Below are 24,525 nucleotides of genomic sequence, written 5' to 3'. Positions count from 1 at the left end.
CTTGTTGCGCAAGTAACGAAACCGTAATCACAGTTTCAGTTGTTATATTAATTTGTTAATTATTATAATTATCACACCAAACTTCGGCTAAGCAGCAACTTAAAACTCAATGCAATCTGCTTTATTTGAATGAAATATTCAGTCAAAATCATTTTAGATACTAAAAGGTCTCAGGTTTTCTTCCAACCTGGCAACCTACAGCAAAACGCTCATCAACAGAAAGAATCACACTGAAAATGACATGACTACATGTGATTATAAAAGCTGTTATAACTTGACTTTATTAGATGGTTAGATTCACAAAGTAACATATGTATATGACTATGACAGAAATACAACATAAAATACAAGACAGCTCACATTTGACAAGGTGTGTAACCCAACATCAGCATAAAATGAAGAATGATCGGGTATATTTATTCATTCTTATTTATATGTGAAAAATGCACATGTATAAATAAAATATAAGCATGACTGTAAACATGCATGCATGCATACAATGTTCAGTATCCAGCTCAAGGTAAACATTCTCACAGAATAACTTCACTAACTCATTTATGAGTTTAATAGGATTTTTATGTACAGTGCTAATGTTACAATGCTTAATTTTGTAAAGGCTTTTTACATGACATTGAAATAAAGTGAACAGAAAACAACAGAAAATCTCAAATGTATTTAGCTTTACTGACCATCATGCAAATCAGTGGACATTTTTTTTTACTTTTTTAACAAATCCTTCCTGTGCACATACATAGGTAGCATGTTAACACGTTTTAGAGATCAAAGTGCACAGTTACTGCCCCTGCAGCACAGCTGAGACAGTTGGTTGATTGCTTGAGAGCACATCAGCAGGGATTGTGATGCCTTTCTGCTCTCATTGCCGTTTCAGCCTCATAGATAGCCCACTGCAGAGCTGCTCCGGCTGGTAATTTGGCAAAACCTCCCTCTGAGATGTGGTTTATCTTCAGGTAAGCCCCAGGGCTGTGCAGAGCCACTCCGTGGAGGTGGGAGAAGAGCAGCGGCAGGTCAGTTGTCAGCGTGTAGTGAGATACCAGCCTCAGCTCAGTTGGGATGTCAGTTTCCTCAGAGTACTCAAAAATGGCTGCCATGTATTTGGACAGGTCCTGGCCCCTGGCTTTGGCTCGGCCCACCTCCTCTCCAATAAGCTGGACGGCTGCATCAGAGCTGAAGGCGCTGGACCCAAAGGCCAGACCCCTCTCCCCCTCCTCATCTTCGTCATCACCTTCTGACTCTGGAGGCTTAGGTCTGTGGTTAAGGCCCCGAGAACAGATCACCAAGATGAAGTCGCACTCCCGGATCTGCCGGCAGTACCAGGCCATACTGCCCTCTTCAGCCAGGCTCAGAGAGTCCCACAGGTCCAGGCACACCTGGGGAAAAAAAGAGCATAGATATATGACAAAACAATCCAATAACACAGTCAATACCAAACCTATATTTAAAAAAACAAAGAAACAAAGAATTGAACAACACAGTCACTAGCACACTGGCCAACTGTTGAAGAAACGGTCCTTATGAAACTTAAACTGAACACCTGTAGCAAATTAAGCCTTTAAATATTATATATCTATATATTATATATATTATTATATCCACAACCTGAGTGGCCATGTGCTGCTGAATGAAGGCCCCTAGCTGCATGACAGCTTTGACATGAGCGGGGCCATCATAGCTGCTGTAGCAAATCAGAAGACGAGGAGGGGTCAGCCTGCTTCTCGGTAATGATACCGCTTCCTCCTGAGTCCCGCTCTCTGGATGCTGCCTGATGATGTCTGAGTGGATGTCAAAAAGGAAACGTGGTTGCATTTCACTGTCCTTTGGTTTAAAATGACCTGTTATCATGATCTATTAAATTAGCCTTCATGAAACACAGAAACACAGACAAGATATATTTGGTTTGTCTTTTCACCTGGTTTTATGTCAAGTTCTTTCATCTGCAGGTTGGATCTTCTCCAGGTAAGAGCAGCCAGTAAGACTACAACTATGGCTACCACAGCCAGGCACAGTGGGAGCATCAGAGCCAGGGAGGGGGTGACAGAGGGCGGCGGTGTACCTTCTGAGGAGGGTGGAGTTGTGGTTACATAACAAATCAGTGACAGACCCTAAAGAAATACTTTGACATTTTGCTAATCGCCTCCTGGCTCTAGCTCTATTTTTAGCATGCAAATATGACAGAGGAATGCTAATGAGAATATTTCCCAAAATTTTTAAAATATTACTGCAGAGGATGAAAGACTGATGAGATTGATCACACATGTATCAAACACTGTGTCTCTGTCCAACACACTGTATAGGCTGTGTAGTATATGCTCCAACAGACATTTTATATCTTTACATCTTCACAAACGTAAGGAGGGCTTTGCATAGCTCTACGATACACTGTGACTGTAAGGATCAGCAGACACAAAACAATCCCCCCTACCTTTCTCAACACGCATGACCCGAACATTGAATGTTTTCCGCACTGCATCCACTTCGTTAGCTGCAATCTGTGACACAAGAAATGTTAAGTTCACTTTTGAATTTTTGGAAATTGTACTTTGACAAGATAATCTTAAAGCTTAACTGAGATTTTGGCCATTTATTTTTGGCCGTAACACAACATCAACATCAGGCTATAATGTTAAAGTATAGCAAACATGTTAGTTAACAGTGGCCTATTTTACCAATTGACACAAAGCAACATATGATGAATTTAAGTTGAAATATTCTCTCTCCTTTTAGCACTGTTTTGGTCTCCATCAGCTCCTAAGGGGACATGTCTGGCTCTTTAGGTGCTAAATGCTCCGCTATCTTCAGCAGCTGGCCACTGACTTTGATTGTGTGCCGTTTGGTGCTGGGCACAGTGAGAGCTGATGGGAAACACAGTGTCGGATGATAATTCTTTGTGGGTTTGTCATCATGAGCTACCTCTTTAACTTTACACTTAGTCATCTGATCCTTTGTTAATATAGATGTATTGTGCAATGCATTTTGGTGGAAAACAGCTAGAACAGTACTCTGTAATCACCATCAAATATAGATGACTTATAATACACTTTTATTTTACCTCGCAGGTGTAATTGGTTCCTTCTTGAAGGTCATTCAGCTGATAGCTGTGGTAAGTTTTGTTTTTGGTGGCAATCTAAGGAAATAAAATTAGTGGTTAGTATAACTAAGTTCACTTTGTTGTCAAATATTTCTTTAATCTAAATTACAGAAGGAAGGGATTAATGCTCTGAGTGAGAACACAGCCACAAATAAAATAAAATAAAATAAAATAAAATAAAATAAAATAAAATACAGAGCTGCAGAAGTTGAAACCACTCACAGGTGTTATGTCTGTGTATTTCTTGATGCCGTTTGTGTAACAAAGTGAGAAGTAGCTTGTGATGCCCAGGTTTGGTGGAGCCAGGTTAAAGGTCACAGTGATGGCAGTCCCTTCCTGCTGGACCTTAACATGTTTGGGGTACCAGTCTACAACCAGACCATAAATGTAACGTTGATTACCAGAAAAAGCATTTAAACATTTCATTAAGTTTGTTTGAGAAGTATGAGAGATGGAGAAAATATTTCTGTCTCACCCTTTTTGCACTGCTCAAGACCGTTCTTCTCTGCACATGCTGCAAAACCATAATGTGCATATCACTATAAATTCACCATTGAGTTGGCAATAATCTGACTGAAAGATACGGTGTATGAAGAGAAATGTAGTCTTCAGAGAGAACTAATGCACTGTAAATAAGCCAACAGAGGGAGGAATTTAGATTTTAAAGGTTCCCCTGAAGCAACCACAAACTCTGTGAGCTCCACTGAAGCTGTGTGTTCGTGTGTGTGTGTGTGTGTGTGTGTGTGTGCTTGTATACCTCAAGAGGTAATACCTAGCCTACAGCTTAAAGGGGACTCACATCGAGTGGAGAAAATCTTGCTGTGGTAGAACCTCTCCCACTCCTCAGGCACCGGCAGAGCCATGACCGTAACAGCATACTGGGACCCAAGGGAAAGGCCGGGGAAAGGGTCCGACTTGTATACCTAGAGAATACAGCAGCAGTTATGACCTTGGTTTTGTTTAAACTCATTGTACGCTGGTATCTGTGCATAGGCTTTGGTGATAAAGTGAGATAAGAGTTTTTGGGCTGCCATGTGTTGGCAGGGCAGCTTCGCTACACCTTGGCACTGATTCTACACTTCTCTGGACTCTGCTGGAGGCATGAACACCATACAGTGCTTTATATGAATAATTTCTCCTTTCAGACAGTTTGAGAATTCCTTATGTTGTTCACTTCACTTGAAATTCCTTTAAAAAAGTGTATTCAGTGCATTGAAATGTTGATTTGATATGTTGCATAACGTTTGCCTGTTTTCCAGACTTTGTAGCTGTTCTTAACGTAGCTGTTATTAACATGATCAGGTTAGGTTTTTGAGTACTGAGTCATTTTTCAAAGCGAATAGTGCTTGGGCTGACTCTATAACAAACAAATCTGTCAAATCTGTTTTACTGTCAAAGCTCAGACAAACTAACCTATAATTATCCTAGTCACCTTGGTCTCATGTCAAACATGCATGGTGCTGTCATAGTGATGTACATATCTCTGGCACGTTAGCTGTGTACACAGGGCTGAGCAAAAATGTGAACATTTTCCAAAAGCAAAATGAGTCCTCAACAACCTGTAGTTATTCCAATGAGGAATATCATCAACCTCATCATGCTAAACTTGACTAAGAGATAAAACCTGAGATGTAACCATCTCTGGATCAATATCCCCACTGGTATACCCCACATAAATATAATAAACCACATTTATCAAGAATATTTTCATTGTTTTTGTGTTGTGTAACTGGCTTTTGTTGTGAGCGTATCCAGTGTAGTTTGGTATATGATGTAATATGTGACATGGTATACAAATTCCTTTGGGACATGCCTGTAACAAAAAGCAGCATAAATAACAGCCTTCCCTTTATGCGAACTTTATAGCTTTTTGCATCTGTTGGATGATCTTGTGGATCTTTTGCATTAAAGTGTTCTGCTGTTTCCTCTAAGGACCTATTTTCAGTTTGAGGGGAGGATGGTGTCAGCCAAAATCTAGCATCGTTTCACAATCACCAGGTCATACTATGAATAGAAACTACATATTCTCAGAGAGAGGCAACTGGTGTGTCCTTCCAGGGGAAGGTGTATCGTAAAACAGGAGTCAGAAAGATTTACGATTTGCTCACTGATTTAAAAAAAAAAACTGTCAAAATACAAGTTATTCATATGAAAATTATTATTTTGTTGATGTTCAGTGAGTAAAAACCAGAAGAACACTATGTTTGCAGTAAGAGTTCATGTTGCAAACAGCAAAGCAGCAAAGCAGACAGAAAAGGAAGCAAAATGACCAAAGCGTCCGGGGCCGTACCTACCCTTTGAGCTTGTGAAGCTGGGAGGGAGAGGTTACGGTTGAAGAGAAAAAGCTGACAGGCAAAAGTAGACCCTCCCAAAGCCTGGAGGGACACCTGAAAGCCTCGCAGGAAGGCGATCCCTGCAGTAAACACAAAAGGGACTGAGTGAAAGAAGTGTCACAGACATTCCAAGTTGCATACACCGTGCTACATGTGCTACGCCGGTTCAGTGCACGGTCAGTTAACATGAAAGTCTGTTCTGCTGTCACCTGTCAAAGCCAAACATATGGAATAGTCAGCTGAGTTGTCTCTAATACTGTGAAGCCCTCTCATAACGCAAGGCATTATTTTTACCTTTCAGTAATAATTCAGACCATAAAACCTGAAATAAATCTTGTTCATGTCAAACCCTGATGTGAAGATTTACGCTGGGGGAGGTCGCTCATGTCTCACATGATGAATGAGTTTCAAAACTGACTGGAATTAAAAAAAAACAGGGAAACCACTGTGTTACTCCAAACCAATTTAAAGTCATGCTGTTATGTGTCCTCATAACAACTGCATACAGGGACTGTTTTGAACATATACCAAGAGTAATTAGCATAAACATACCATAGTAACTGGGCTTCCAGGAGACAACAATAGTGTCAGACATGGGGTCTGGCTCGTGTACAGATTCAACCTTCACATCATTTGGTGCGTGGACGTAGTGCTGACAGATTTCAGGGTCTTCTTCCCCTAGCAGCTGAAAACACGGCCAGGGAATACAACCTGAGGAGAAATCACAGCGTATTTCAGCTGTTTTCAGTATAATGTCCAGAGAGAGCTCCAGTCAGCATTCACTACAGGATGTTTAAGCAAGACTAGTTTACAGCCGTGTGAGGCTGTACTAACATACAACCACTTTTAAGGCTAAAATGCTGATGTTCAGCAGGAAACATTTAGCTTATGTTGGTTCACTATCTTAGTTTAGTGAATTAGCATGCTTATATTTACTGATTAGCAGTGAACAAGTACAGCTGAGGCTGATGGGAATGGATGCACCTGTATATTAGCTTCCAGTAGATTTTTGACTCACAAATGAAAACCACAAATGACATCCTCATGGTGATTCTAGAGGAAAAGTCAATGGGATCAGGGTTCATCCTTTGGGGAGCACGATTGTTTGTGCAAAGTTTAATGACAGTGCAGTCAGTAGCTGTTGAGATATTTCAGTGTGGGCCACAGTTATTTTTTAGCCATGCATGCATGAATTCTCCTGTGCATGCGTGGCTGAAAATAACTGTGGAATCAGTTGACATCGATCCAGTTGGACCAAATGTTGTTGATCTTTGCATAAAAAAATAAATATTAACACAATAGCAACACTAAAGGTTAAACAAATATTTAACAAGGGATAAGCCAGAGTTTCTTTTTATGTTATTTGCTGTTAACTGTGATGCTGTCAAGGGCTTGTCTGTTTCAATATTAATATGAAGTGCAAACAGTGTGATCTAAAGACCTTTAATGCAAGATGAATAACATCTCAAAATGATTTTTGAGCAGTTCTAAGTGCATTTCATGCTTTACCACAGCTTCTCAGTCTACAGCCGTGCAGAATGCAGATATTCACAATCACAGGCTGTGAGTCCAGAGCAGCCTGTCTGAATTAGACTTACTTCCAAACTCTTTGATGGAGTTAAAACCCAGAGCCCTCTTGACATCACTTCTGGTTATTCTGCAGTACTCACATCCCGGTCCTCCCTGCAGAGCAGAAAATAATAATGAATTCAGATCAAACAACTGTATTTTGGTCTTTGCGTGTTGAATGCTGATGGAAAATTGTGTTTGTTTCATGTCAGGTGAACTGCCCAAGTAATTAGGTTAGCTAATCACCTAATTAAAAACACATAAAACTGGAAAACAGGATGGACAATTAAGAAAAACAGTGCAATGGAGACCGCACAAAAATGGATAAATGTACACAGTCATGCACGTGAACATGACATGAACATTAGCATTACGTTTGATTAGACTGGAATTAGATTTCTTTTTCTTACGTTTTCTATTTTGTTCTCTCTCCCTACATCAAAGCACTTTGGATCAATTGTGTTGTGTATAAAGTTTTGCCGAGTGTGTTCTCCTACCATCTGCTGCTGTTACACACAGACTACCCACTATGCTGCAAACTGTGTGGAATTCATAGCACATTAAGAATCAAATATTTCAAACAAATGCCCTTTCAAACACAAGGCATAAACAAAAACAGCTGCTCTTACATCCTATCTTTCATCTATTTTAAGAGAGAAGGTCCATATTTTAAATAATGAGAAAAGTCCAAGAAACTTGAACCCAAGAGGAATGTACTATACAATGAGCCAAGGACGGAACAAAAAAGGGTCTGTTATTTCCAAACATCTGCACATGCTTACACCAATGACTCAGACCTCCGATCAGCACTGACAGTGTTGTCAGAGTGAATTTACGGGGGAATCATAAACTTTACAAATGATAAAATGATATGGATCTCTTTCTGAACATTCTCCATGTTACATTCAATAAATAAAATGTGGTTCTGTTTAACAGTTGTCAGGTAAACCCAGAGGAGTAAAAGAGCAAAATGTTTCCCTGTGAAATGTAGTGGAGTGGAAGTATGAAGCGTGAAAATCACTCAAGTAAAGTGCAAGTACTTGTGCAGTACTTGAATGTACTGGTATAAATTGTGTGTGTGTGTGTGTGTGTGTGTATACCTCTTCACCAGCAAACATTTAGTAATCTTTACTCAACATAATCACACAACCTCAGTTTAACGCACATTCTGATGCCAGTAAATCATGAAGGGATTTCTAAGAGATGATTAATCTCTTTGATATGTATTTGTTCCCACTGCCTCAGGGTACAGGTGACAAAAATTATTTCAAGTGTTAATATTGAATTTAGAAAGTAACTTTTCAGATGTTACATTAGTGCATGTGCATGCTTGTGTGTGTGTTTTGTTCACTTGGTGTGGGTAAAAATGCAGAGAGTAATTTCTCCAGGAGGGATCAATAAAGTAATTAAAGTTAAATTAAAATTAAACTAACATTATTTTATATATATATATATATATATTTCACAAAAAGCAAATATCAGAGAAAGAACAGAAAAACAACAGAAAATGATTACAGCCCAACCATGGTTGTCTGCTTTTCTTTCTTCTTTCATTAATCATCTCATGACCCGTCAGTTGTATCTGGAAACCCTTTGGAGGGGCCCGACCCTTAGGCTGGGAACCACTGGACTAAACTAAGTTAACTAGTTACAGTTTGATTCATCAGTATTAACAGTCTAAAAATGTAATGTATTACTCTTTATGTATAATAAGCCCTTCAGTAAAGGGTCTGAGTACATCTTCCTTCTTCTGCTACACACTGCCAACTTGCCCTGCAGGTTTAGAGACCATAACTAGACTAACAGGTGGAGAAAATGAGAGAGGAAGAAATACTGCATCCGCCTCAGGCATGAGAGCGAAAGACCGTGTGTTTGTGTGTGTGCTCGTGCGTGTACGCTGGTTCACACAATGGTAGTTAAACTGTCAGCTGAGGTAATGGCCCTCAGAAAGTCTCTGTAGCCTAAATACTTACTTGCACGCAAGCTGATGAGAGAGCATGATCAACGTGCTTAGCATGCATGGTATAAATGAGTCCTCCATAAGTCCTCCATTTACACTCTCACAATGTCAGTAACACAAAGGATCACAAAAGACAACACCTGCAAAAGATTTTTAATATAAAACTCGTTTGTGGTTAAAATCAGTACCCACACAAGAGATGAAAGAAACTCGATACAGAACAAGAGAAGTTGCCGTGCCGTCTGCGTGACTGTGTGTGTCAGTCAGGTGGGGATTGTTGTGTGTCACACAACAATCCCCACCTTAGAGTTCAAATCACTTCCTTCGTCCATTTACTATTTATGAACGTAAACAACTCGCTGCCCAAGGCTGGAATACAGCACATGGAGGCTCACACCAGCCGTATCATGATCTATGGCCATGATCTATTCACCTAGTCCACGTGTACCATGTATTTCACACGGTACTGAGGAAGACCAGGCCAGAATATGGACCACAGGGGAGATTTTTAGTGTTTGATTGATATGGTTCCATAATCATAATCAAATTCTTAAAGTTTTTCTAATAACCTTTGCTCAGCGAAAACATAAATATTATCTTTGATAAGTTCAGGAATTTTCAGAGAACGTGGAGTGTGTGAAGAGTGAAAGTAAACATCAGTCGCAGACAAACTCGTGTTTTCTGTAGGGAAAACACGAACCTCCCATTTCAACATGCTACTGATCTTTCCAGACTTTCACTTATGGAGACCCTTCAGATCTACCCTGCTACCCCTTAAGGGGCCCCGAATTTTAAGGGTGTGAACCACAGCTTCAGGTTATAACCAAGTCAACCAAAGAATTATGTTTTTTTTTTTCTCCTCTTGTTTTAGTTGAGTAATTTGTGGTCAGGGATAATTTTCTAATAAGACCCTGTGTTACAGGATAAAGAAGCCAGCCATAAAGAACATTAATGAATCTAGCGTCTGTACAGTTTCAGAAATGTTCACCCCATCTGGATTAGGGTTTTCTCTATTAGGCATTGAACCACAAACACTGGTTTGCTGTCTGAGCAGAGGTGTTTGCGAGCTCCTCCACTGTATACGACAGCCAGAACAACAACAGATGCAGCTGGAGAAGAAGCAGCATGTTCAAAAGCAGAGCAGACCTCAGCAGTAGTATCTCCCAGCATGTAACATTTTAGTAGTCTGGCTACATAAAACTCCTCCTTGGTTGGACACCCCATAATGAAATTAGGAAATTGTTGTAAATACAATGCAGATGCTGCAGAAGTCAAGTCAGCTCCTATGTGAAGACTATAACACAGAACTCCCTCAAAGCAGAGCCGGTAGAAACGTGCAGCAGTTTGGAAATCTGGCTTACCTGTCGGATACAGTCCAGACCGCAGTCCTGAGGAGTGACGGCAGCAGCTGTGGCATCCGCTTGAGCCCAGAGTGGCTGACCGAGTACCAAGAGCAGGTACAGAACAAGAGCTGCCCTCCACATGTTGCTACAGCCTGCATGACATCGTCCAACTGTGAGCACAAGACCCCAAACTCACAGACACAGACACACACTCTCACTCACTGGACTGGATGGTTGTGAGAGGCTACCAGTGTGAAAAGCAAAATCTTATGTCAAAGTGACTTCAATGCTGAGTGACAGACAGGAACCTGGGAGGAGGGAGAGAGACGATGAGGGGAGTGGTGTCTCCAGGCTATGGGTGGAGGTGAGACTCACTCTACATGTTTTAACAGTTACGCAGCCACACTGGTTCATTTCGCGGTTTAGGTGAAGGCACATGGCAGGTTTGGCTCCAAAATGCAATCAATTCTTTGTAGCCAGAGCCAAGTAAAACCTATTCACATTCAAAACAAACACACACAGGAAAAATACACAACTTTTCAGTGAGTGGCAAAAAAGTGTAGGTGTCACATTCATCAAAAGGTTTGTCAGGAGTCCAGTAAGTGGTAGCCAGGTTTGTTTTATTAAACGCAGATGAAACGACATATTTGCGAGCTATATACATATGAACGTGGGGTCGTTTTCACAGGAAACGCAGCATTAAAAAAAATCAAATACATTTGGGAAAACTAGTATTTCGAACACCAAGTGAAATCGCGAATCACTATTTATCAAATCCTGATAAAGCACTGGTGGACTACGGTGCAGTAAAATAAGATGGAAATTAAGAACAAGAAGTTTGCATCACGGACTGCAGACCCTGGAGAAGACAGCGGTTTCACCGGATCTGAAAAACAAGGAAACAAAAATGAAGTTACCCCTCATTATTTCCAAACTAAATAACACACCACACAATTTCATTGCAGTCAGCAACTTAATTTAATGTCCCAGTTTTCCTGTTTTATCCCACATTTCACCCTCTTCTGGAAACAATCGGATCCAATCTGCGGTATGATACTAAATGACTGTAGCTAGTCTGTTATGATTCAGTTACAGAAAACAATCTGTGCTTGTCAGGCATCCGGATGAGCTGATAGGTCTTAGCGTGCCCATGCAAGGGAAAACCTAGCGCTTCCACCAGGATTCTTTCCTTAGAACAACCGTAGGGAAAGTGCCAATGTGCAGCCTGCACAGAGCAGTTTATCCAGTTTCCTCAAGCGAATACTTGAACACCTTTATCATATAAGGCTTTGGAACATGAACACAGGTGCTGATGATTTGCCACTCGTAAAATATTTTTCCACTTGTAAGGTTGTAAAGATTTACGAGTGTCAAAAGCACCTATGTTAGATGCCAGATTCAACAAAAGATTGGTCTTGACTGCAGTGAGTCACAGAGAGTTCATTTTATTAAATGCAGATGCTACAGCACGTTACAAGCTATGTACTAATGAGTGTGAAACACATGCACTGGCCATTCAAAAAAATTTGGAAAAACCTGTATTTCAAATACCAAGTACAATTTATTTATGTGTAAACCTTCAAAAACAGATGAGTAGCTCTCTAAGGAAACAGTCATGGGTGGTCCAGACCATATGAGTCACGAACAGATGAGCTGCCTCTCTCTGCAGGGTATAGGCTTATTTGACCCGAAATTTGTTATATATATATATATAAAATTAATATGAAGCTCACCACATCATCATCAAAATCAGGGCTCGCCAATTTAAAAAGAGGCTGCAGCTCTGTGTTGTCAAAGTCCTGTTTTCAACCACGGACCTGAAAACCCACAAGATTTTTCTTTTTTAAACCACCTGTCTTCTCGCTCTAAAACGTGAACGTCGCTGGCCTCACAGGTGTGTGTTATTCATCACCTGGTTCTAAACGCCACTTTTTAAACCTCTTCCATGTCTTTGCATTCCTTTTCAGGTTCAGGTTGTACAAACTGCAGTCACCTTTCTCTCTCTACAGTGTGATGCTTGGGTTGAAAATCACTTTTCAGGTGCACCAGTAGAGGTGGGCAAGACGGACAAAATTAATATTGCGACTATAACAGCATCAAAATGTCAGTGAGCACAGTGACACACTTTGTGTTAGTTGTGGATTCTTTTGCCACCTGTTGAATCTAAGTTCAGTATTAATTGCCTTTTGAGCTTTTTAGCAGCTAAATGCCACTTCTGTCATGCAGTGAACAGGATGTTTGGAAGAATTCTTTCTATAACTAAGAGCAGCTGCCTGTTACTGGGAACACATTTCATCCACCATGAAATCAGTCATCAAATTAAAATGAAAAAATAAAAGGCATAATAATAGGCATTTTAGTAGAAAGATCAGATTTAGGACTGGATGAAACCATAATGATCCCTTCTGGGAAATAAGGTCATTTATTACAAAAACGAAGCGTGCAGACATTTAGCCAAAGGATTCTCACTGTGTATTTGTCCCATTTCTTCTCAGGATCGTACGGCTCCCAGCGACTCGCGGGGAAGATGTGCTTGTTCTTCTCATACCAGCTCCTCAGCACCACTTTACCTGCATGAGACTTTAGGCAAAAGAGCACAAGCTGGTTAACTCTGACTTGGCCAGGCCAGACTCATCATTATGAGCTAATCCTTCAAATCTGAATTTTATATCTTGAATTTTTGTGTCCAGTGAGCTTTAAAATTAAATTGTAAATTATGAGGAACAGTGTGACAAACAAACAAACAAACAAAAATAGATAGATAGATAGATAGATAGATAAATAAATTAAGTTTTCAGGGGATTGGCTTGTTCCTCTTTGACCAATGGTATTTGAAGTTAGTGTCACAGTCACATCACCTTGAAATGTTGTTTCTGGTTCATCTTAGTTGATAAACATTTTGTACAGAGCATCTACAGGTGTTTCCAGATTCTTTTAGCTTCATTGTTTACACTAGTTCAGATCACCCAAAAATTTCTGTTCATTTTCCCCATAATCTCCTCACCTCATCTTTCTCTACAGTGGCGTCGTTCACAAGTCGAATATCATCGTGAACGTCAAAGCTGAAAAGAGGGCCTACGGAAAAGGAAGGAAAACCAAACTTCACACTGTTCCATCTGTTGAGCAGAAACACTGACTGACCACCTCGGAGTGTAACATCTAAAAAACAAATCAAGATGCACCATATTAAAGATCTGGATTCCGCTGGAGTTCACTTACCAGATTTGCCTCTGGCCTTCGTCACAATGAAGTCGTAAAAACTGTGGTGCTGAATGAAAGAAGGCGAGAAAGTATAAAGATATTTAGTGAATGAAAAAGCGAACCAGCTGCAGGACCAATTTAAAATACAGCATTTGAACTAGTGACCTTAACCAGTTTGTTCTAATAAAATAGAAATCTACTTTTTAAATATTTATTGAATCACATCAATTTCAGCAATTAATGTTATTATAGCCGTAAAATCTACCAGTGCACAATGAGTGTTTATGACTCTTGGATAGTGAACACAGATACACATGAAAGCTATTGAATCTGATGTAATACTTTAAAGTAACAAGAGAGGAAATGAACCAAAACAAAACAAAACAAAGTGAAGCAACAGGGTTCAGCCGTTTTCAGCTGCTTTTCATGAGTGTGTCATTGATGCCTGCAGAGCCTACATGAGGGATTATCAGATCCTCTTTGATGTACATCAGCTGCTCTACCCCAGCAGACCTGCAGAGAAGAGAAATGAAAGTGAAGAAAGTCAGGCAACTCCCATTGGTGGTATCAAACAAAATTAGAGGGACTGAGAGGGTGTGACTATGTGAACACATAAAACTGATCTGTTTTTTTTTTTAAATAAGATCAGAGATTCTGTGCTTTCCAGTGTCCAAACAAAAGATTGTGAGATGTGGTTTGAAAATTTAGATGCCAAGGTCAAGAACAGTGAGTTCTGAGAGACAATGGTAAGTGAGTAGGGCCGGAGACACGATTTTACAGATATTAAACCTGTCACATTTCTCAGCTGAGTAGTACAAATGTCATATTTTATGACAGGTAAAACATAAAGTGCAGGTGATGCCTGTTGGAGAGGCTCATTTATGTTTCTGTTACGCTGTCGTGAAATAATTATTAGTCTGTTTGGTAATACTGTCTTCCTGCACCGCCAAACCACAGGAGGAAGTGTGGGAAGGAAAAAAAAAGAAATCACAGGAGGAAGATGACCTGTCAGTGAGAGTAGAGAATGAGCGTACTCACTGATTCATTAATAGCGAAAGTGTATTTTTAGCTGACACTCCTTTCCTTTTTATTGTCTCACCTGAGCTCACTGAAGTCTTTCCGGAGGACTTCCAGTGCCCTCTGCAGGAAGTTCTGGATGGTATTACCCTTCTTCATCTGCAAGAGAAATGCACACGGATGATGATGATGATGATGATGGTTACTGTTATGTCTCCATAAATTCTCCCTGTTATGGATACCCTACACAACTTGGTGCTGAAGCTCATCATGCTTTACCTTGACCGTCTTACGGTGTCCAGAGCCATCCCAGTAGCTGAATGTAATCTCAATCTCCTCGCCTGGAGACAAAGACGCACACCATTGTTAAACTGAGAGAGTGAGTGAGTGTGTTCATGTGTGTAATTACAGCAGAGAAAAGACAAAAAAAATGAGGAACTGAGACAAAACTGAGACATTTGTCAGAGGACTCTGTGTGTGTGTGTGTGTGTGTGAGAGACACTCCTAACACTCACTCTTAATCTTCTCCTGTTTGAGCTCCCACTCCTGCCTGAGTTCCTCTCTGAGACGATTCTCCTCCTCCTGAACACAAGAAGCAGAATAAAAATAATCAGAGTCATGATCACGGTTTCTGATAGAGGACCATGTTACACTCACATGACGTCAGAGGCTGGACTCATAACGAACCAGCTTGTCACAGTATGAAAATGGCACATTTACTACTGTATTAACTGTATGAAGAGCATGAGCAGCCACATTCCCTGAGATGTGAACACAAGTGTTACATGGGTAAACCTTTGTTGATCTAACCTATACAGCATGTGAGCTACAATTTGCCAGTTACAGCTTGCCTTAATTACAGTTATATTTATGCATATTTTCTGTCTTCACAGTTTGATTTACAATGAGATGACACGCATCTCTGGAGCAACTTGTAAAGCTAAAAGCTAAAATACTCCAAGAACTGCAACAATCTTTAGTTACCAAAGTCTCAAACAAGCAACTCACCTCTCTGTCTCGATCAGGAAGGAAACTTGTGTCCACATCTGGATTTTTTCCCAGTTTCTTCTTAGCTGGAGGATCTATGAGACAAAATCATCTGTTAGACAAAGTCACAAATCAGCACAGTATACCCCCATCCCCTGGATTCTTCACAGTGACATGGGCCCCCCAGCGCTAGCTGTTTTCCCCCTGTTTGCAGTCTAAGCTACGTTAGCCAGCTGCTGGCTGTAGCTTCATATTTAACGTACAGATGTTAAAGTGACATCACCATTCTCATCTTTCTTCTAGCTTTAAGTGGTGACTTGAAATACTCATGAGAAGCCACAACAGACAAATCATATATACTGTGCAGTGTACAGTTTACCAGTTGGACAACAGCAGTCACACACAACAGAGGTGAGGACTCACAATCCTGCTCTTCTTCCTCATTCTCCTCTTCATCGTCTTCTTCATCTTCAGGATTAAAGGATAAACTGGCTATTTTCCTCTTCTGTTCCTCCTTTCTCTTCTTCTCTTTCTGCTTCTCTAGTTTGCTGTAATGACAGAAACATAAATAATGAACTACCACAATATGTTTTCAATAACAGTGCGTTTCCTATGCAGAACTAAGTGAGCTAGAATTACTGCCTTGTGGTTTTATATCTCTGCCATGCAGTCAATTTGCAGTTTACATCCAGACTTACATAATATATGTAGTGAAGACTGAAGGAAGGAGGAATTTAATGAAAAGCATTATGTTCGCATGACATTAAGCGCAATAAACTGACAGAAAACCAGAAAACATAATGCCTCTGCCCACGGCTGTCACCAGCACATAAACACAGAGGCATAAAAACTGACAGTCAGTTTGTCTTATACAGCTGCAGCTGTATTATTAGCAGACAAGTTTAACTAGAACCTAGCAAAACAAGAAGCTGGGTTTTACTGTTACCACCTGGTGACAAGCTGCCTCTGTGCTCCCGGCTCTGATAAGCTTGGTGTAACAAAGCGAGGCTGGACACCATGAAGACTTTTCATTTATTTTCTAAATGTGTTTTGAGCTTGCTGGGAACATTCCTTTAGAAACACAAATCTTTACGCTCAGTTTCCTCTAAACGTGGAACTGATTTCTTCCAGAGACACAAAAACACTCACTCATGCTCCAACTACAGTGGGTTAGCGTCATAGCTTTCCATTTCAATTGTTAGTGTGCCTTTTTTCCTGTCACTTTTAGTTACATTATTAGAAAATCTTCTTTCATCCGTAGTGCAGCTAAGGACAACTTGTGTTTTGTAATTTGAAAAGAGCCCATTGTAAATCAGAGGTTAACCCAACTGTCACGCCTGAGGCCACAGTCTTAAGCAATTTGGAAACAGATACAAGAAAGTGCAAAGAAAATCCCTGGGATACATTTGATGTCCTTTAATGTTTGTGATGGCTGAACATCTCGTTCCACATTCATGCACGCTTTTGGAACCCAGCTGCAGGGATTTTCTCCCATTCAGCCGTAACCACATTAGTGAGGCTGGGTGCTGATGTTGTTCGATAAAGCCTGGCTCCAGTTCATCCTGTGTGTTGGATGGGGTTGAGGTCAGAGCTCTGTGCAGACCAGTGAAGTTCTTCCACACCAAACTCAAAAAACCATTTCTTTATGGGTGTGGCTCTGTGCACAGCGGCATGTTGAAACACAGGAGGACACAACAGAGGAAGCACACTACTGTCTAAAACAGTGGTAATCAATTTCTTTGGCTTGGGAGAGTATCTTCTCAGGTAGTGCCAGGCGGTTTGAGTGTTATATTACCTCGGTGTATACTGGGTGCACACTGAAATGTATCAAGTATTTCTCGTTTTGAGTGTTGCACAAGAGTGCAGGGCACACAAACCTGATATGTTTTATTAAACTGGAGTAAAACGTTTTTAAGCAAATAACTTATGAAATCAATAACTGTTTTTTTTTTTGCTTAACTTACTGTAATAATTGTCTACCAGCTCATATGTTATAATATTATATGATACATTATATTATCCATCAAAGACAGCTTAAATGGGTGTTTTACCTGGCACTGGACACTTTTATGCACAGCACTGACACTTTAATGACAGTTTGCTGCTATGGACATCACTGAACAATTCTTGCACAATGGGCGTCTTGCAATATGTTTGGGGGTGTGGGCGGGGGAAGCAGGGGGAGGGGTTTTTGAGTGTGTTTGTTTTCTTTTTCATTGTACTTATCTAGTATTTATTATTACAATTTTATTTTTTTTTTATGTTGACCTTTACTCTCCTGATCCCAGGAAACGCTGTCTCATTTTGTCTGCACTGCAGTTGTATGTACGGCAAAGTGATAATAAAGCCTGATTTGATCTGATGTATGTAGTTTCATGACAGTAGAAATAATAATAACATGGAGACAATTAAAGCATTCAAATCAAAATGCAAAACAATTATTTTCACTAACAAGCATGAAAAAGTTGTGTAACTTAGCCAAACTCTGGCATCGAGTCACTCCAAAGTAAACAGGCCACAGGTGTCATCAGTAATATCCACAGGCTAACAGTTATCTACTGACTGACTCTGGTGCATGAACAAAATCTGAGCACACAGCAACTGCAAGCCCTGGTCAGTCACCTAAACTTTGCCATTCAGTACTTGAATGAGCTTTTAACACTATTTGAGGTTGTAATGCTTTCATTGATCACTTTATATTTCTACTGTTTACTTTGTAAATACTGTAAAAGAAAGAAAAACTAGCTGCCACTGTAATAATTTTCCGGAGTTATAATATCCTCTCTATGAATATTATTGCTTGAAAAATCACTGTGACAATTAATCCATCATTAAAACAGACGCTCACTTTCTGTTAGTAACACTACTCGGTTATTCGGCTAAGTGCTTCAGGTCAAGATGTGAGCATCCACAGAGTATTTTTATTCCTCTTGAAATGCTTTATTTAAATGATTTCCAGAGGCCTGAAGACTGTGGTGGTACTTCAAAAGAAAGAAAATAGTTAAGAAACAATCAAAAAATATAAAATATATATTTTTTGTATAAATATCTTGGGACTCTGGCCCTGTCCACATACTGTAGCCACTGAAACATAGCTCTTTAAGATGTAAGACTAGTGGTTTAATTTTTTTTGTTTTGGTGACAGTTTTTTTTGTCTGATGAATTCTGCATTGCTGGGAGCAGCATTGAACAACTGCAAACAGTGGTGTCCCTGCTCCCAAAAATGTATTGACCAGCAATGTCACCCTCACAAACATCTGCTCTACATTAACAACAAAACTACAGTGTGAAAGTAAATCAGACAGACAGCAGTGACTCACAGCTGGAGCTCCTTAGACTGCTCCTTCTTGGCCAGCTGTTTCTCTCTCTCCTTCACCAGCGCCTCCTGCTTGGCCTTCATATCATTCAGTGTCACCAAACCTGATCAAAACATAAAATAAGATTTAGATTGATGTATACATCAGTGATGCAGTTAGTTTATGTCAAATTCCCAAGACACCATTCAGTACTGTAGACATGTTTTTGTCCCTCTTCATGTTGCTTTCTCCGTCTGGGTGGGTCCAGGTGTTTCCTCATCGCCTCAGAGTAACAGGCTGTAGTGACACAGGACGGTTCATGTGCTACATTAGCAAAGACACTCACCAACTGTGCTGGACTTCAGCTCTGCCTCTACAGCATCATAGTGAGCTGAGAATTTCTTATCAATGTTGGACTTGACCATGTTGTCCTGTGGGGAAACAGGAGACAGAGCAGAGACAGGGAATAAAAGTGAGTTCAGACGACTTTGTCATGTCTTTGAGACACTGTGAGTGACAGGGTGCCTGCAGGAGACTGTGCTGTAATATCAGTGATGTGTGTTTTTATTTCACAGGTTAGCATTATGCTACTATGTGTAACGGTGACCCCTTCACTGAACTTGCGAGTCGCTGCATACATGTAATGGTTAATTTATAGCTAAATTAGCGGACTAGGAAGTGAGGGATAAACACGTTATAGTTTCGGATAAGAGGTTACAAACCTCTGCAATCTTCTGCTTCAGCTGTTCGAGCTGCTCTCTCTCCTTTTCTCGTTTTTTCATCAGCTGCATGGCTCTCCCAGCCTCACTGGCAGCTCCTTTGTACTGCGCCATGATGCCTTCTCTGCGTCCGACACTCGCTAAGAAAACTCTAATATCAGAAAGACTTTAGTTAAACACTAAAACAAACCGCTGCCTTTTCCTGTTGTGTGAAGTCAAACCTCACGGCACCTAACAACAAGAAAAATGGCGACGGCGAAGTGCATGCTGGGTAGTCCCTGAAGTTAATATATGTGATGCCTTCACGTACCCCAGGAAACTACGGAATTACGAGTCCGCATTGCAACGACAGAGTTGAGGCAGTCATATCGGTGTTATGATGTAAAGTGAGACGAAAATTGGTAGATTTTCTCTACTCAAATCATCACAATGTAAAATGCAACAGAGAGAAAGCCACTGAATTTATTAGGCTTGCAACTGACGATGATTTTCCTCATTTATTGTTAAATTGATCTACTGATACATATATTTTTTTTAATAATTAGTTAATTGCCGGTCTTTAAAATGTTAAAAACAGTTAATCTTACTTTTCCAATTAGTTAATTTTCTGCTGAACAACTAAAGCTCTCAGCCCCAGCATGTATTTATAAACTGACGGATTAAACTTTTTTCTGGATTCACACAGTCTGTTTGGTAAAACAAAACAAAAATGCTCAAGGAGTTTTTGACATGAATTTTATTGATAACTTGGTACAGTTTTCTAGGAAGTACATCTGAAGTTAGTGTAAAATGAAAGGCGATACTGATAGTGACAATAAGAATAACAATTTTTATGAACTGGCTTTAAATGTACAAAACATATCAAATGTCAGGAACATTACCAGGTTGCAGATCTGTGCCAATTAAAAAACTAAAAAAAAACAAGGCAGATGCAGATCTAAACAAAATTCTCTCACTCTCTCCCACTCACTCAGTCACTCACTTATTCAATATCATTTGCTCTGTCATTACACTCGTGCAGCCTCTTTGTCCCTCATTTGATGCCAGTCCTTGTTAGACAGTGAAATGGCAATTTGACTGCAACAGAGTGCGAGAGATGTACAAAAGGGAGAGATGAAAACGTTCACGGCACACATACACAAAGACCGCAGGCATGGGATGAAGGTGTTGCTCAGCTGTATGCAGGGCACCACAAACCTGGGGAGAGGGAGAGACAGAGAGAAATTCAGATGACTGTGTGAGGAGGAGAGATAGAAAGTGACTGATCATGTGAGAAAAAAGATGTATATTTTGTGAATTGTCAAGAATGTAAATAATACTGAGGCCAGGTAGGAACGGGAAGCTCTGTAGTGTGCTGTTTCTGAAGTTTTAGCTGAGTGTGTGTAACAGTTATTCTCTTGTCACGTGAGCAGAAAAGATTATTTTTCTTTGGTCTCATCTCGATTTATCAGCAAAACACAGTTTGGTTCCCATGACTGTTCAGATAAGAGTAAAGGAAGCGCTTCAATAAGATTTTTGAAAGAGAGGTGTTGTACCGTTAAGTCTGACAGGAATGTGGTGTAACTGGAGACCAGTGTGATCAGCATGAATTCAAGGAGCAGTGCACTCAAATAGGGAATCAAAGAATGCCAGTAATGCAGTAATTTGGTGAGTTAGTGAGCATTCGTTACTGTCTCATGGACTAATGTTCAGACAATGTTTGCACCAGCGTACCAGACGTGTAGACAAGCGAGAATGGCCAGGAAAATGCCACAGAGGAACGCAAAGGGCACTGCTAACAGCAAGGTAAGGCAGCGGTACGTCCAGATACGAGCCCTCTCAAAGCCAGTGACACTGTAAAGCCACACTTGGTCTATACTGCGAGGTGTAGCAGGCTCTGCCAGCACATCACTGACCTCCACCTACAGACAGGAAACACAGGGGGGGGGGTTAGGTCAAGTCAAGTCAGATTAGTTTATTTATAGATTAAAAAAAGAAAAAACAAAAAAAAAAAAAACAAGTGCTGACTGAGGACTGAGGTACATCCTGAAATGTGAGGGGAGTTTGTTCAAAATGTTGTGATGTTTAAAAAAAGTGGTTTTCAGTTACAGTTGGATGAAGGAGGATGCGATGTAACCATTGACTATGGAAGTGATTATAATGGATAACATACTGTATAAGTTCAACATATTGATTATCTTTAGAGCAGCAAAAGAAAAAAACTATTGACCTCAAAGGTAAAGATCCTTTTGGTGTCAGGAAATTGATTTTCAGACATTCAAGTGCTGACAGTATCACTGCCATGACAGACAATGTAGACCTGTAGGTGCTTGTTGATGCCGTAAGGGTCCCTGCTGACTGGAGGGGTGGGTGTGGGTGTGGGTGTGGGTGTGGCAGGGGCTGTGGGAGGGGTCGGAGGTTTGGGTGCTGGAGTCGGAGTTTTGGAAGCAAACTCCGGAGGAGGAGGAGGAGTATTCATCTGTTCTCCTCCTCCAGCATCTTCATCGCTGTCATCATCGATCTTACACTCCACAAGACAGTCGTCGCTCACCATCATCATTCTCACTGCAGACAGAAGCACATGTTTTCACATGCAGGAAAACTTGAACACAGACAAATGAACTGGGATACCTGAACTCTGATCTTGCTTTTATCTTTAACATTTACACTGTAAAACCGGTGAACACACACACACACACACACAAACATGCACAACACACTCCTGCAGACGACTGCAGGCATGTGGAGTGTGACAGCGAGCTGAGCACTGCCTCCACCACCTGTTCTTTAGCCCCCAAAAAAGAAGCCATTTCAAAATCTGTAAATAGCAGCTGGTAATTTTAAAATTACATGTCAAACGTGAAACACACAGTGTAGTCACTCTGTATCAGTGTTCTTATCTGTGTGTTTTCCACAGGGAAGAGAGCAATTCAGTGTTACTTCTGGTGATTTGGAGTGGGGACTTTCCCTTTAGAAAAAAAAGAAGATTTAAGATTCAAATACATTTGCTGGATGCAATCCTGCCTTGGAGTTTTGAGCAAAATAAAACAAGAATTGTATTAAGACTGTAAGAGCTGTGTAAGACTTGTGATAATACTTTTAATCAACTTGCATGTATCACAAATACTGTTTACTACATAAAACTGCTGCTGCAAGGAGGCAAAATGTAGTTGTAACTCATGGTCTAGTTGAGAAGTCATCGCAGCAGATCCACGCTTGGGACAGCAACAGCAGAAATGATGAATCATGTCTGACTTACCTGACTCAGAGTGCTGTCTTAATCCTGTATCAGGGACAGACCCTCGCAGAGAGGTGGGGCAGGAGAGCCCTGCAGAGAGTGCTAATTTAAAATGTCAATGAGATCAGTTCAACCGCTTAATCACAATGTCCCTCAAAGCAGATTTAGCTCATACAGAGGTGCACACACACAAACACAAACACACACAGACACCTACAGTGTTTGACACTGACTTAGAAAGGCAGAAGTGCTAATGTGGTACAGTGTCTTTTACTCCTTGTGTGTGTGTATGTGTGTGTGTGTGCGTGTGTGTGTGTGTGTGTGTGTGTATTCGGTGGTCTTGGAAGGGGTTATTTTAGGAGGAGGAGTGGATGGTGTCTAAAAGATCTCATTACAGCACAGGGTCTTAAAATAGGAACTGAAACAATGAAACACACACACATACACACCAATAATTCAGTGGATAAGTCCAACTTTATGATTCAGAGTGTTGAATACTTGCATTTGACATAGTGGTGAGTCATAACACAGCAGTGGTACATCTAGAAGTTTTTTACACGGGTTGGCAAGAGGTTATGGCACAGTGGCAGTGGCATGTCTCTCTGTCTCCATCTGTCTTTCCATAGTTTCTGTCTCTCTCTGATTCTGTCTTATCCTTCTCACTCATCTCTTCATTCCTCATGCTTTGTTTTTCTCCATCTCCCTCTACTTTTTCTCTTATTTCCTCATCTCTTGCCTGCAGGTTGCTGCACAACAATCAATGTGTAATATGATCACTTGGTTAAATTCTGTGTTTAACATGGTTGGAGCATGTTGTCAATGAGCTACAATAAAACAGTCAAATCAATAAACAGTAGGTGATATTTAGATCATCTAAAAATATTTCCATTCTGAGGATGCAAGCTGTTTGTGTGCAGACCTGTGTTGAGGTTAACATGTCAGAGGAAGGCCACTTCTAAATACATTTTTATAAAAAAAAATATATTTTCTTTTCTATAAATCTTTTCATTTTTTCTGGTAATGACACTGAAGTTTTAAAGCCACAGTTTCTGCAACAGATTATTCATAATAAATTCTTTGAGAATAAACCGTCAAACCCAACGTTCCCTAAGCCAGAGGATCTCAACCTTTTTGACCAATGACCCTTTGCCCTTATCACAGGTCAAATTGCATGTTTAGAGCAGTTCAACCAAACAGTGATGTTCTGTTCTTAGACTGTTGCATCTGAAGAGTAGAGAAAAAGATGAGATTCACACTACTACATATACATATTAAAATCTATATCTTGAGATCCTTCAGTTTTACCCTCAGAGGTTCCCGATTCCTGAGTTGGGATTAACTGCACTGAACATTACCAACTCAAACGTGACAACACAACATCTTTTGCAAAACACTGCAGCTGCGTGCCTGGAGCTTGTTGTATTAATTAAGATCAGGGCTCAGTAAACAGCACAGGCTGCTCCAAGTCACATCGTGATGTACATAAATCCACCAGCTCTGCTGCAGCAGCTGAACTTGATAACTGATTATGATTAACTTTAAACAGAGAAGCTCTGACTGTGAAGTTTACAGCAGTGCTGCTTCTACTATTTATTGCATATTTCAGCGCTGACAGTTTAGGGAAACAGTGATGATTGAATATTGCATTATTTCACAATCACAGCTTTAGGAGCTGAAAAGCTTTGAAGCCTCCATAGTAGCTGTGGCAGCTGTCCCCTCTTCCCCCCCCTGTACAACCCCCCCACCACGAAATACAGTCAATCATGCAGTTTAATTA

At 40.4% G+C, this 24,525-nt stretch overlaps 3 protein-coding genes across 6 annotated transcripts; all 3 read right to left on the bottom strand.

Annotated features, from left to right (window-relative positions):
- Positions 1–292: 292 nt before the first annotated feature.
- si:ch211-207e14.4 (interleukin-17 receptor D) lies at positions 293–10,566 on the bottom strand. Its single transcript, XM_041056818.1, has 12 exons — positions 10,330–10,566; positions 7,038–7,122; positions 5,992–6,150; positions 5,401–5,519; positions 3,906–4,029; positions 3,582–3,620; positions 3,329–3,474; positions 3,068–3,142; positions 2,441–2,507; positions 1,928–2,074; positions 1,618–1,790; positions 293–1,388 (listed from the first exon to the last, which is right to left on the bottom strand). The coding sequence occupies exons 1-12, from the start codon at positions 10,450–10,452 to the stop codon at positions 846–848; spliced, it is 1,800 nt and encodes a 599-aa protein (XP_040912752.1). The 5' UTR covers positions 10,453–10,566; the 3' UTR covers positions 293–845.
- A 348-nt stretch (positions 10,567–10,914) lies between these two features.
- Positions 10,915–19,776, bottom strand: fam50a (family with sequence similarity 50 member A). The gene is made up of 13 exons (XM_041066935.1): positions 19,535–19,776; positions 19,159–19,243; positions 18,837–18,936; positions 15,940–16,064; positions 15,538–15,611; positions 15,045–15,111; positions 14,809–14,870; positions 14,612–14,688; positions 13,971–14,025; positions 13,531–13,579; positions 13,316–13,386; positions 12,781–12,891; positions 10,915–11,197 (listed from the first exon to the last, which is right to left on the bottom strand). Exons 1-13 carry the CDS (start codon positions 19,643–19,645, stop codon positions 11,189–11,191), a joined length of 996 nt encoding a protein of 331 aa, XP_040922869.1. The 5' UTR covers positions 19,646–19,776; the 3' UTR covers positions 10,915–11,188.
- A 557-nt stretch (positions 19,777–20,333) lies between these two features.
- On the bottom strand, positions 20,334–23,011 carry zgc:158296 (uncharacterized protein LOC791212 homolog). Of its 4 annotated transcripts, none has more exons than XM_041059055.1 (5): positions 22,770–23,011; positions 22,381–22,478; positions 21,831–22,075; positions 21,245–21,432; positions 20,334–20,728 (listed from the first exon to the last, which is right to left on the bottom strand). In XM_041059055.1, the coding sequence occupies exons 3-5, from the start codon at positions 22,068–22,070 to the stop codon at positions 20,539–20,541; spliced, it is 618 nt and encodes a 205-aa protein (XP_040914989.1). In that variant the 5' UTR covers positions 22,071–22,075; positions 22,381–22,478; positions 22,770–23,011; the 3' UTR covers positions 20,334–20,538. The 4 variants fall into 4 exon arrangements, with proteins under 4 accessions (XP_040914989.1, XP_040914970.1, XP_040914980.1 ...); XM_041059046.1 differs by having other exon boundaries at positions 20,335–20,728; positions 22,361–22,478; XM_041059036.1 differs by lacking the exon at positions 22,770–23,011 and having other exon boundaries at positions 22,392–22,409.
- Between the last annotated feature and the right edge of the window lie 1,514 nt (positions 23,012–24,525).

This window comes from Toxotes jaculatrix, chromosome 2, assembly GCF_017976425.1.
Source record: "Toxotes jaculatrix isolate fToxJac2 chromosome 2, fToxJac2.pri, whole genome shotgun sequence".
Classification (NCBI taxonomy): domain Eukaryota; kingdom Metazoa; phylum Chordata; class Actinopteri; family Toxotidae; genus Toxotes; species Toxotes jaculatrix.
Note: the sequence above shows the minus strand (reverse complement) of the source record. Positions and strands in the feature narration are given on the sequence as shown.

Bases quoted from the DNA above. Each gene is read 5' to 3' on its own strand.
- si:ch211-207e14.4 (XM_041056818.1), bottom strand. From the start codon at position 10,452: ATGTGGAGGGCAGCTCTTGTTCTGTACCTGCTCTTGGTACTCGGTCAG. The intron at 6,151-7,037 runs GTAAGTCTAATT...ATTTCTCCTCAG, and splicing joins CTCCATCAAAGAGTTTGGAA to GTTGTATTCCCTGGCCGTGT. The intron at 2,508-3,067 runs GTAAAATAAAAG...CTTGTGTCACAG, and splicing joins GAACCAATTACACCTGCGAG to ATTGCAGCTAACGAAGTGGA.
- zgc:158296 (XM_041059036.1), bottom strand. The intron at 21,433-21,830 runs GTCTACATTGTC...TCCTGTCTGTAG, and splicing joins GCATCAACAAGCACCTACAG to GTGGAGGTCAGTGATGTGCT. The intron at 20,729-21,244 runs GTACGCTGGTGC...CCCTCTCCCCAG, and splicing joins CTCGCTTGTCTACACGTCTG to GTTTGTGGTGCCCTGCATAC.
- fam50a (XM_041066935.1), bottom strand. From the start codon at position 19,645: ATGGCGCAGTACAAAGGAGCTGCCAGTGAGGCTGGGAGAGCCATGCAG. The intron at 14,871-15,044 runs GTGAGTGTTAGG...CTTTGTCTCCAG, and splicing joins CAAACAGGAGAAGATTAAGA to GCGAGGAGATTGAGATTACA. The intron at 14,026-14,611 runs GTGAGACAATAA...TCTTCTCTGCAG, and splicing joins AAAGACTTCAGTGAGCTCAG to GTCTGCTGGGGTAGAGCAGC.